Here is a 13,645-nt window from a genome sequence, read left to right as displayed (position 1 = left end):
GTTTTGGTTTATCAGTGTATATCTTTGCGGAGCATTACGATGAAATTACAGAAATCTCATTGGCGGTCATGTTGAGAATGGCAGCGTGCATGTTTCCGGTTAAGTAGTAGGATTTGGAACTTGCCTGGAGACAGTCTGACTCCTACAGAAATGACGATGGTACAGAGCTGACGACTTCCATAACGGGTCACGGCGAGGCTACTGAGTTTTATTTAAACTGCTTCGTTAATACCAAAGTAAAGGGAGTGGTTCTGAATACATTTTTTTCATAATAGCGTAATCGGATTTCATAGAAAGACCGTATTCCATCGTACCAGGACTGCAATGATGATAGTATCAGATGATAGTAACAGAATAAACATGAAGTCCCTTCGCTACCGACTCAAACAGAGACGATTTAAGTCGGTCCATGTCAGATGTAGAAATCGCGGAAACTAGAACCCCTGTCGACAGCAAGATTCCTTTTAGTTCCAATTTAGTTGGTGAACCAGGTGGCACATAAGATCTCTGCGTACCTATTTCTTTTTTATTGCGGTGACTGGGTGTTGTGTGTCTTTCATCACCATTTCACCCTCATTCACTCGCAAGTCGCCGTAGTGGCGTTAAAGAACTTGTGGAGCAGTGGCCGAACCGTCCCGCGAGGGGTCTACCGGTCACCAATGCCATATGCTCATTATTATTATTTATTTTATTTTACCCTGGTATTTTGAAAATGTTGCTTCTGGACGGAAATTCGACCTCGGATCTACCCTTTGTCAGGATCTGACAAATTTTCTGAACGATTCATTTGCATCATATCGTTGGTTACCCAAATTTCCAAACCCCTCTGGGCTCGAACGCTGATCGAGTGTATCGTATCATTTAAAATCCTGGCACGTGCACCGGTGAAAATTAATAATTTTAATTTTATACGTGTCTTCGTTCATTGTCAACAATAAACGTAAATGGTGGTTTCGACTTCCCTTGAGGAATAGAATTTTTTGTCACGTTGTTTCTAGTTCACACAGTAGAAGAAGCCGATATTCAACGTCTGTTCGTGACTAGAAAACAATGACGACAGGCGCCGGGTACGAACCCCGATGGAAAAAATTTTTCATCTCGTCGTTTCAGGTTCAAGCATCTCGCTACTAGTGAATAAATTCGATATCTGACGAGCGATTGCGCTTCGTTAAGAATCCGATTAGGTGCCGGCTTCGAATCCCCCAAATACAAAACTTAATGCTCTGTCATTTCGCGTTTAAACATGTACACATTACGTTATTTGTGAATGCAACCATATTTAACATCTTTCGTAGTTAAGAGGGTCAGTAGTTACTACATTAGAATCTTGGTCCTGGAAAATTTTTTCATCATGCAATATCAAGTTCAGACTCGCTAACGACATTGGCCAAAAACCAAATATTACACGTATCTTCATGCCCAGTCAGCAATGACGATTGGCTCTGTGTTCCAGTCTCGGCCAGGCAAGAACGCTTTGATAGTTGTATACTTGCCTTGGGGCTAAAATATTTCACATGACGAATTTCGGATTACCAAATCGTCAGATCTGTGGTATAGGAATGCAGTGTAAGACAAGACTAACAAATGTACATTACAATAAAACAAGAAACTACCTTTGACACCAGTATACAATCTCTTGTCAATTTTACTCATCGCACTACAGCATCAGTGCCCAGATACGCTCAGGCAGTGCAAAAAGTTATGAAGTAAACAATTTTACCACTAGGCGGCGTCAATGACAGCATCATAATGGTTATGACAACAGGCATATCTGTATCTAATTTATTGTAATGCATATTTCTCAATTTTGTCTTACATTGTATTCTCATGCCACATATCTGATGATGGAGGGACCAGAAACACGTCATAAGACGTTAAGTAATAAAAATTTTGGCGAGCAGTGCATGTATAGTAATTAATGCCAACGTCGTCGCAGATCGCCTGAAAGACTTCTTGTCTAAAGTGATGAAAGCTCTGCTTAGTTAGCAAAGGAAAAGGTGTTGAGTTTGAATACACATCCATAACAAAAAAAGTTCGTCATGTCATTTGAAGCTGATGCATGTGCATAACTAGCTGCTGATGAATACCTTAGATGTTTGATGTCATTTTCTGCCAGGTAACAAGGGTGATAGATGACCGTTGTACTGAACATTGATCCACGTGGCATCACGAGTACAGTGAAATTACTTGTGATACGCTGTTGATACTGAGGTTTACATGGAGGGCTTGACGCTGTTAGTTGCCGGCTTTCTAACTGTTTACTTCATTAACCAGTTCATACAATACCACTCGCCAAGCGAACGACCGTTAACAGATGTCTGGAAAACCTGTTAGAGCGCAGGAACACTTCGTACCATCATAGAACTTCTGGAGTCCAAACATTCTTGTAAAATCTATTATTTACAAAATATTTAGTTTTGGATGGATGAATGACTGTTGAAATAGAATTACGGACATTAGATGCCTCAGACACTAACGACAGCAGTAACATTTTTGAAATATCACTCACTGAGTTTTCGAGCCTTAAGAACTGTTTCATCTCTAATTACGCGTTTGTGATATTTGCAATATCGTGGTATTGATACTCATTTCGATTCAGTACTGCGCAAAGCAGTACTGTCGAACTGTCATTTCTTGCAACCATTTTGCATAGTCAAACGACTATACCGAAAACTGCTTTGTCGTGTTCCACATTTCAAGCCGTTTTTATCAGATATATTGACCTTTAAGTGAGCATCTCTGGCACGCAAGTTTAGGTTGTAACAAAGCCAGTTAAGTGAAAATTCTGTGCAGTTCACACGTTGATTTACTTAACCACGCCGTTCTTCAATGATAAGCTACGCGACTAACGCCTGGAGCTTTTCGTATAGTTTAAATACCTAGAAGTCATAGTAGGAAGCCAAACGAGGTGGGATGATCACGTGATATAAGTATTAGGTTAGACGAATTTAAGAATTAGACTGGTTAGGAGGATTCTGAGAGACTGCTGCTTACCTGACAAGGAATACAAATTATGACGCTAGTGCGGCCGATTCCACAGCACTACTCCAATCTGTACTGTCCTTACGACGTGGCCATGAAAACAGACGCCAAACGGCTGTGATAGAAGCTATAACAGTGATATGAAAGTATAAAAGTGAAGCTCGGAGAACTTAAACGGCAGTGTCTGTAGTAAATGCAACTTTGCCCTTACGAAGCCCAGTTGGCTAAATTAAGAGAAATGGTTTAATGGTTCTCCAAGGAGGCCGTACAAGAATGTAATTGCCATCGTCGCAGGTGACAGTGATAATGAGAATGACATGAGATAGATACGACGAATATTGAGGCGTGCGATCGTTTTACCTCATGGCAAACACGACTGCAGTAGTTCAGAAAATCATTGCTATCGTTTGAAGTTCCCTTCACCATGTACTGTTATGGAGTATATACAGCCAGAAAAGAACAGTCAGTTAAGTATTGCTTGTTCAGGTATGTGCGAAAAGTGGCACCCTAAAAATAAGAATAAAACTAAAAAAAGTTACAGGAAAGAAGTATGTGTACTAGGAAGAAAAGCAGTGTTTAGTGCACTGAAGGAAAAAATCCCGACACCAGGCAGGAGCTGTGCAAGATAAACAGAAGTTGGGAGGCGTTTCTACATCCGAAAAATGACGTCTATTTGAATTTCTCCCGAATCACATAAAAGTGACGCTAATGGCACCACTATGAGGGTGAAAATCAGGTTTGCTTTAAGGACGTACTGTAACGGTCGTGAACGTTAGTTACCTTTGAGACTGAACGTAGAGATTTAATGTTATTCAAGAATGTCTTTAAGTCGCCGAAGACGTCGTTATTAACAGGTCACTGAGATTGAACGACATAGTGTAATAAGAAGCTGGACGTTGATTCTGCGATTCTGCAGAAAGTCTTGGCAGGAATGAAGCCGCTGTACATGATTACTGGCAGCGGTGGTCATGGGAATGTACAGTTGCAAGAAGACCGGGCTCCAGACGGCCACGTGGCGCTACCGGGAGGCAAGATCGCCGTTTTCGTTGTAGGGATGTGGCCATTTTAATGCGTCTGCGCCCACAATTTGAGCATCACAGTGACACAACAAACTGTTAAAAATCGGTTACTTCAAGGACAGCTCCGAGCCAGACGCCCTGCAGCGTGGATTCAACTGAACCCTAAACCACCACCGTTTGTGATTTGAATGTTGTCAAGCGAGAGCTCGTTGGAGGGTTGAGTGGAGGTTCTGTTGCGTTTTCTGATGAAAGCTGGCTCTGCCTAAGTGCCAGTGACGGCTGAGTGTTGGTTAGAAGAAGGCCAGGTGAGCGGCTGCAGCCATACTGTCTGTGGACTAGACACACCGGACCTACACCTGGAGTTAAGGTCTGGTGTGCGATTTCACATAACAGCAGGAGCATTCTCGTGGTTATCCCACGCACCCTGGCTGAGAAACAGTACGCCAGTCTGATGATTCGAACTGTTGTGGTGCCATTCATGAACAGCATTCCAGAGAGTGTTTTCCAGCGGGGTAACGCTCGCCCGCATACCACTGTTGTGGCGCAGCATGCTCCTCAGAGTGTCGACATGTTGCCTTGGCCTGACTGATCGCCAGATCTGGCTCCAGTTGAGCACGTATGGGACATCATCGGATGACAACCAGCACTAACCGTCCCTGTACTGACCGACCAAATGCAACGTGCTCGGAACTCCATTCCACAAACAAACATCCAGCACCTGTACGACTCAATGCAAGCCCGTTTACATGATTGCATTCAATATTAACGTACCAGCATTTCACACTTACAATATAATATAGCAGAAAACTGATGATGATTATATGATAAAATTATCTGGACACCTATTAGCAGCCATTAATATGGATTGTGTCCACCCTTCATCTTTACAACGCCTTGAACTCTGCTGGCGATACTTTCAGTGAGGTATATGAAGATCTGTGGAGGAATGACAGTCCATTCTTCCTCAAGAGCCGAACCCAGAGAAGATTGTGATGTTGGACTCTGGGGCCTGGAACAAAGTCGAGTTCTTGCGAAACACAACTAATCCTTTATTCTCGTGAGGTAATGAGTGCTATCGACAGGGGATGTCAAACTGATTACATATTTTTAGATTTCCAGAAGACTTTCGACACCGTTCCTCACAAGCGTCTTCTAACCAAACTGTGTGCCTGTGGAATATCGCCTGAGTTATGCGACTGGATTCGTGATTTCCTGTCAGAAAGGTCACAGTTCGTAGCAACACATGGAAAGTCATAGAGTAAAACAGAATTAATATCCGGCGTTCTCCAAGAAAGTGTCATAGGCCCTCTATTGTTCCTGATCTACATTAACGACATAGGAGACAATCTGAGGAGCAGTCTTGGATTGTTTGCAGATGATACTGTCATTTACCGTCTCGTAAAGTCATTAGATGACCAAAACGAATTGCAAAATGATTTAGATACGATATCTGTGTGGTGCGAAAAGTGGCAATTGACCCTGAATAAAGGAAAGTGTGAAGTTATTCACATGAGTACTAAAAAAAATCCGCTAAATTTCGTTTACGCGGTAAGTCACACAAATCTGAAGTCTGTAAATTCAACTAAATACTAATACAATTACAAATAACCTAAATTGGAACGATCACATAGATAATGTTGTGGATAGAGCAAACCAAAGACTGCGATCCATTGCAGAACACTTAGAAGGTGCAACAGGTCTGCTAAAGAGACTGCTTACACTACGCTTGTACGCCCTATTCTGGAATACTGCTGTGCAATGTGGGATCCGCATCTGGTGGGACTAATGGCTGACATCAGAAAAGTTCAAAGAAGGGCGGCTCGTTTTGTATTATCGCGAAATAGGGGAGATAGTGCCACAGACATGATACGTGAATTGGAGTGGCAATCAATAAAACAAAGGTATTTTTCGTTGCGACGGGATCTTCTCATGACACTTCAATCACCATTTTTAGCCTCCGATTGCGAAAACATTCTGTTGGCCCACACTTACATAGGGAGAAATGACCATCACGATAAAAAAGAGAAATCAGGGCTCGCACAGAAAAATTTAAGAGCTCGTCTTTCCCTTGATTTGTCCAACAGTGAGACGGTACAGAGACAGCTAGACGGTGGTTCATTGAACCTTGTGCCAGGCACTTCATTGTGAATAACAGAGTAATCACATAGATGTAGATGTTACAGGTTACATTAACCTGTGAGCTTATAACGTTAATCACTTAAATTTGTTATCTAGACAAATGTATTCCCGAAATTTCATTACTCCATAGTATCTCTTGGTGTTGAGATTTTTTTCCGTCAATGTATTTATTGCGACGTGAAATACTATGAAAACTAGGTGTATTACGAGTGAGATTTTCACTCTGCAGCGGAGTGTGCGCTGATATGAAACTTCCTGGCAGATTAAAACTGTGTGCCGGACCGAGACTCGAGCTGAGTACCTTTGCCTACCTTCCAAAACTTCACAGAAGCTCTCCTGCGAGCCTTTCAGAACTAGCACTGGACGAGATACCGGCAGAAGTAAAACTGTGAGGACGGGGCGTGAGTCGTGCTTGGGCAACTCAGACGGTAAAGCAGCTGCCCGTGAAAGGCAAAGATTCCGAGATCGAGTCTCGGTCCTGCACACAGTTTCAATCTGCCAGGAAGTTTTAGGTCTATCACGAGTTTGCTGTGCGCTTTCAGTGTTGGTTGGATGCTACGTAATCCAAGGAATTAACGTATCGAATTCTTAAATGAAGAGGTCAGTGAGGAAAAAATTAGAAAATTACGCTACTGAGGTAGCATTGTCCACAGAGGGTTCCGGTAGCATCAGTTGACGTACCTCTCCTGAGGTGGTTCGGTGTAGCGTGGGTGGCCGCCTGTGCGGTCAGCAGCACCAGCAGCAGCGTCGCCACCTTCGCCGTCAGTTCCATGGCTGCTCTTCTGGCTCCGGTCTGGGACTCGCAGATCTCGCCCGTCTCCCAGCCAGACTTCGCGTGATCGCTGGTCGCGACGGTCTCTTATGCCTTCCGCTGTCGCACGTCACGGTCTTTCACGCCGCAACCTTCCCGTTGCCCACATGTTGCAGCTTCCTGTGTACAACCACAGCGCCTGCAGACGTTTTGTTCCTGGTGGCGCAGGTGTAGCTTAACGGATGCTGAGGCCGCCTACAGGAGCGCTCGTCTTTAAACGCGCGAGCCTGTCAGAATGGGTGATGGTTGACGAGCGTGTGGGGAGGAGGGAAGGGGAGAGGAGGCTTAAGCACGGCTCCTGGCTACCAGGGAAACGGCAGGGCGCGAGGGAGACCAGACACGTGGTGGCTTTCCCTGCCGCCACCATACTTCACAGCCAGATGCACGGAACGAAATGGGTTTTATGGCGAGAATACTCACTCAAATAAAATACATCTACAAAGGGCGTTCAAAAGTTTTGCACAGTCGTCTCTAATTTTTTTATTTTTTGCGGGAGGAGAATGAAATTTTTTGTGAACATACTTGGAACTTTTAGCTATACATATAGCCTACTCAATGTAGCCTCCATCAGCTCTGATGCACCTGGTCCAACGTTCTTTTCATGAGGTAAATGCACTTTGGCAGTAATAATGAACGTATGGCATTGGTGGCCGGGAGACCCCTCGCGGGGCCGTACCTGCCGCCGCTCCACAAGTTCTTTAACGCCACTACGGCGACTTGCGAGTGAATGAGGATGAAATGATGATGAAAGACACGCAACACCCACTCATCTCGACGCAGAGAAAATCCCTGACCCCGCTGGGAATCGAACCCGGGAACCCGCGCGCGGGAAGCGAGAACGCCACCGCAAGACCACGAGCCGCGGACATGTACTTTGGTAACATTCTGCGGATTGACTTTTACACCATCGCTTGACACAGGAAATAAGGTCTTTCTCACTATCAAATGTTTTACCGCGCAGTTGGGCCTTCAGACGATCAAAGAGGTAAAAATCAGACGGAGCCAAGTCCGAACTGTAGGGAGGATGAGGAACAATTTTCCAACCCATTTTCCTGATTTTTCTCCTGTATCATAAGGGCGTCCAGCGTGCACTGATTTTTCTGTACCCTTGTGACTGTACCAGTGATACCACACTGCCCAGCGACAAACGAGTAATTTCAGGAAGCTGTCATGTCGTCACACATCTGTTATTTTGGATGATTTTATCAATGGTCTTCTTATTATCATCACTCACTGCCGTCGATGATCACCTTCTTTAAACCTCCGCAACCTCCGCTGGATACTGCTGCGATCCTTCCCTTAAACTGGCAGCAACTTCCTGTGAATCAATGTGGCACAGTCATCGCCGGTCTTGAAGAGGAAGTGCATCACCGACCGTTGTCTCAGCCTGACATTTACTTCACGGTCCATTATGGCTCACCCGTAAATAAAAGAAAATACTTTTATATATCAACTTATAGCTAAATGTTCCAAGTATGTTCACAAAAAATTTCATTCTCCTCCTGTAACAAATAAAAGAATTAGAGACGACTGTGCAAAACTTTTTGAACGCCCTTTGTACGTGAAAATCTTAAGATATTTATTGTCACGCGATCCACTAACGCTATGTTAGTTCCTGAGTTACCAAACCGGGTGCGTTGATGTGACGAGTCCATCACAAATTACATCGTTTTTATACCCCAAAAACTACAATACTTACAGCTATACCAATGACTGTCATTTGCGCTGATTTCCTTAGTACATTAGTTTATGAGAACCTGAAGTGCTACGAACTCAAACGAGGTGGTAAACGAAATGTACTTTCTTATATTATAACGTGCGAGCGCCATGCTATGATACTCTAAATAGTTACAAACAACAAAAAAATTTGCAGTTAAAGGTATTTAGCCAGAATACGCAATTCTGCACAGTAAGTCAGCACAGAGTAGGCACATCCATTACCTGCGTCCTTTCTTAGCTATTTTACATATTCAGTGTTTTTTTAAGAGTTATATTAACTTTATTCAAGTCGCACATTATTGTTATTTATTTAGCGTATCACGCCACGCAAGGAAACAGCGTCTCTTCAAAAATACATACGCACACATTTAACACACAGGAAAGAAAGTTATGATTATAAACTGACTGAATTTACAATATTTACAAAGCACAGATATCACAGGTTTATGTTGAACTGCTTAATATGTACAGCTGATGCCTTAGCTGCTAACAGGAAATCCTCTGGATCGCCATGAAAGTATGGATTTGGAAAATTGGAAATTTGTTGTAAGTTCCTGTGGGACCAAACTGTTGAGGTCATCGGTCCCGAGGCTTACACACTGCTTAATCTGACTTAAACTAACTTACGCTAAGGACAGCGCACACCCATTCCCGAGGTAGGAGTCGAACCTCTAACGGGGGGAGCCGTGCGAACTGTGGCAAGGCGCCCTAGACCGCGCGGCTACCTCGCGCAGCGATGTATTTGGGTACGTATGTATGATGTGGATGGGCTGAACGGTTTGTCGTTCCGCACCACAATCACAGCTTAATTATGTTGTGGACTGGCAAGACAGCCAATCCACAGTGACGGTTAACCGAAAGGCACACGCTTAAACTCACGCAGGCTGGTGTGAGGTCTGAAACAGGATACGTAATGAATGCTATAAAGAAAAGTACGTAGCTGCTGGAATACTTAACTTTAATCCACAATTGGTGAACATTGGTCTTATTATAGTACATGCTTCATTACATACATAGCAAAGGATAAATGGCGCCTTGGTAGGTCGTAGCAATTGACTTAGCTGAAGGCTATACTAACTATCGTCTCGGCAAATGAGAGCGTAATTCTCAGTGAACCTTTCCTAGCAAAGTCGGCTGTACAACTGGGGCGAGTACTAGTAAGTCTCTCTAGACCTGCCGTGTGGCGGCGCTCGGTCTGCAATTACTGACAGTGGCGACACGCGGGTCCGACGTATACTAGCGGACCGCGGCCGATTTAAAAGCTACCACCTAGCAAGTGTGGTGTCTGGCGGTGACACCACAAATCCCCATTTCTAAACAGAGTCAGCACATCTTTCACTATCTGTCATTCCATTGAGCGCAGACCAGACCCTGCGATGCCCTTCAAACCATGGTGATCTGGTCAAGATGCAGGGCATCTCAGCTCTTCTGGCGTAGCGTTGTTCTGCGATATTTCTGTACATCTGTCTGCTGTTGTCGCTCCGTTATAAAAAAAAATGGCTCTGAGCACTATGGGACTCAACATCTTAGGTCATAAGTCCCCTAGAACTTAGAACTACTTAAACCTAACTAACCTAAGGACATAACACACACCCATGCCCGAGGCAGGATTCGAACCTGCGACCGTAGGCTCCGTTATCCACCAAAGATTTTGCACGTTGCAGAGGTGGGTGATGGGAGCGAAGCATGTCTTTACTGGGTACAGGAATATCCTCATGTATAGAGAGGTAAGAAACACGAGCTACTTTGGTAAACTCCCGCTTGAGAGTAGGTTCACGGCCCAAAACGGGAGAGCTATGTGGCTGAGAATTTATTTGCTCAACACATCATAAGCTATTAACTACAACGCGTAATCGTGGGTGCAATGAGCATCTGCAGGGTGTCTAAGGAGGAATGGTCAATATTCAGGGATATGACAGGAACGATGATTCGTAGCAAAAAAGTCCAGTAAGCAATGCCTCTAAAATGCATACCTCAAGAGCTATGAGCAGTTGTACACCTTCGATACTTAGGAACAAATCTCTTTCACTGCCAGCTCTTTGCTTTCCGTATTTTCACAGGTGGTACCATCCACACAAAAAAAAAAAAAAAAAATCCAGTAAACTTGGGCTCTGGTGTGCATGCCTTAAGAATTATGTAAGCTGTAAGGTGCTGAGTTATTTAGTTGCGTTGACAAGCACTGTACTGGTGAACAAATGCTTTGCAAACTCTCTCTCTGTCTGGCCAAACAATTGCCTTCTTCACAGGTCGTACAGTAACTCCTACTGCTGAATGAGAGAGTATGTGAAAAGATGAAATTGCTTGTTTGTGAAAATCTGCGGTAAAGTGCAGTTTCCCTTGTGGCGTTTATACGTCGCCATGTAGTGTTACGTTAGAGTTCGTTATCCGAATACGTCAGAGCTGTAATCCTGACGACGTTTCAATGCATGAGTTAATTTCACTGTCTCCTTTCTGGACGTTAGCAAGTGCTATTAAGTAAAGTTCCCGTGCGAGATATTGGATCTGCCGATTCATTTTTCTCACCATCAACATAGTCAATACCCTTTGTTAGTTGCTCAATGAAGCCCAGATGCTGTAAATGCCGCAGTGATCCCATATCTAGCTTCAGATGGAAAGTGAACACAAATGCCTTACGGTCTGCGGTAAGTGTAAAAGATCGACCTTCTGGCATGTGCTTACACTTCTTGATTTAAGTATATGCCACGTAGAGGTCGCAGTCATAGAGTGAGCAACTTGTTTGTGAAGGTGATAGTTTTTTTCTTGAAGAAAGTTAGAGGTTGCCAGTAATATGGCACTTGTTATTGTAACACAGATCCAGTTGTAGTTGATTATGCATCAGCCGTAACTGCCAGAGGTGCATCATGAAGAGGATGAGCTAACAACGCAGCCTCTGCAATAGCAGCTTTCACTCTGCTCAAAGATGCTTTCTTTTCATCAGTCCACTCTAATGTGTCACCAAGTTTAGGCGAACCTTTTAGCAGTTCACTGAGAGGTGCTGCCAACAATACATGATTGCGCGCAAAACGCCTATAAAAGTTTGTCAAGCCCCAGAAATGGAGTTATCCCACACTGCAGTGAGCTGGGGAAACTCAGAAGCAGCTTGCACTCTGTCTTGTGGTGTCAGGATTCCTTGTGAACTACCAAGGTACACTAAGAATTTTACTTCCGTCGCTCTGAACACACATTTTTGTGGGCTAATCACTAAACAATGTTCTTGAAGTCAAGTGAACAATTGCTGTAGTTGTGTTAGGTGCTCTGCCTCGCTGGATGACATTACAAGTAGGTGATCACTGCAGATATAACAAAGCTCCAAGTCTCTAATTACTTCATCCATGAAGTGCTGGAAGGTCTGTAAGGCACTGCACAGTCCGAATGCCTTCACAAAAATTCATAAAAGGTGAATGGAGTGCAAAGAGCGGTTTTGGGTCTATCTTCCGGTTCAATTCATATATGACAAAAAACAGAGACGAGATTGATCGTGGATAACACGTTTTACCATGATGTGCGTAGCAGACTCTTCGATATGTGGCACAGGATAATGATCAGGTATCCTTCTGGCGTCAAGTTGACGCCACAAAGGCGTCACCCATCATTCTTCATAGGGGCAATATGGGGTGTGAGCTCCTGCTACTATGTGAAGGGGACATATCCCATGTACTGGCCTGAAAGAGAGCTCTTGCATTGCGGTCTTTAGGTTTTATGCATGCAGACGAAGAGGCCATACATGAACTGGTAGTCCTGGCACGGTGACAATATGAAGTACTGTTGAATATTTTAGTGATGTTGGAGAAGGCGATGGACTGGTGACTTAGAGGAACTGGAGAAGCAATTTGTTCTTTGGTAAATCACCTGCAACGCTTTGATGCCAGCATGGTTGGCATGGCATAGGTGCTCATGACTGACTAGACAACTGTGTTGTAGAGGCAACCAAGTGTCGACTACGAAGATCTGGGAGGAGGCTGTAAAACGATAAGAAATCCGCTGGGAACAACGAATCTCTATAAGAATTCACGTCCTGGACTGAGGTTCAGACGTAAGTTAATGTAGCCGTAAGTGTCGATGGAAGACCCATTCGTAGTAAACAGGTGACTGCCATCGGTGTTCCGACGTGTAAGACTAGAATAAGGGTAAAGTGAGAAATTAGCTCCCAGTTATCAATGAGGCATTGTAGCCTGGTAGAGTGCTCTCTTATCAACAGTCAACCGCTGTCAGGTTTGAAATCGCTACTGATTACCGGCAGCGTTTCCCCCGTCACGGGGTCGCAGACGCTGTCAGACTGCAACTCCAGTTTTTTTGTGATACCGCAGATACTCTCCCTGGTGCGCAAACCTGTGTTATGCTGGAAAAGTGTCGCCGTCACGAAGCACCTGTGGAGTGCCGCATCTGTAGGGCTGTGACTTGCTCGGGTAGTTCAGTTACTTGTGTTTCCAGAGAAGTCTCTGTTCTGGCGGAGAAGGCTGCCACGTCCGTCGATGGATACATCTCGAGTATTGTGTCGGTAGTTTGAGCGAGAGAGCCGCGGCCGTCAGCACAAACTACACTACTGGCCATTAAAATTGCTACACCAAGAAGAAAAGCAGATGATAAACGGGTATTCGTTGGACAAATATATTATACTAGAACTGACATGTGATTACATTTTCACGCAATTTGGGTGCACAGATCCTGGGAAATCAGTACCCAGAACAACCACCTCTGGCCGCAATAACGGCTTTGATAAGCCTGGGGATTGAGTCAAACAGAGCTTGGATGGCTTGTACAGGTACAGCTGCCCGTGCAGCTTCAACACGATACCACAGTTCATCAAGAGTAGTGACTGGCGTATTGTGACGAGCCAGTTGCTCGGCTACCATTGACCAGACGTTTACAATTGGTGAGAGATCTGGAGAATGTGCTAGCTAGGGCAGCAGTCGAACATTTTCTGTATGCAGAAAGGCCCGTACAGGACCTGCCCCATGCGGTCATGCGTTATCTT

At 44.3% G+C, this 13,645-nt stretch overlaps 1 protein-coding gene across 1 annotated transcript in view; it reads right to left on the bottom strand.

Moving 5' to 3' along the window:
* The window catches only part of LOC124612746 (trypsin-1-like), a 115,408-nt gene extending 108,273 nt beyond the window's left edge, over window positions 1-7,135 (bottom strand). Inside the window, exon 1 of the mRNA XM_047141133.1 lies at window positions 6,822-7,135. Coding sequence (XP_046997089.1) covers window positions 6,822-6,912 — 91 coding nt within the window. The 5' untranslated portion in view covers window positions 6,913-7,135. The remainder of the gene's footprint in view (window positions 1-6,821) is intronic.
* Window positions 7,136-13,645: the final 6,510 nt, after the last annotated feature.

This window comes from Schistocerca americana, chromosome 1, assembly GCF_021461395.2.
Source record: "Schistocerca americana isolate TAMUIC-IGC-003095 chromosome 1, iqSchAmer2.1, whole genome shotgun sequence".
In the NCBI taxonomy this organism is placed as follows: domain Eukaryota; kingdom Metazoa; phylum Arthropoda; class Insecta; order Orthoptera; family Acrididae; genus Schistocerca; species Schistocerca americana.
Note: the sequence above shows the minus strand (reverse complement) of the source record. Positions and strands in the feature narration are given on the sequence as shown.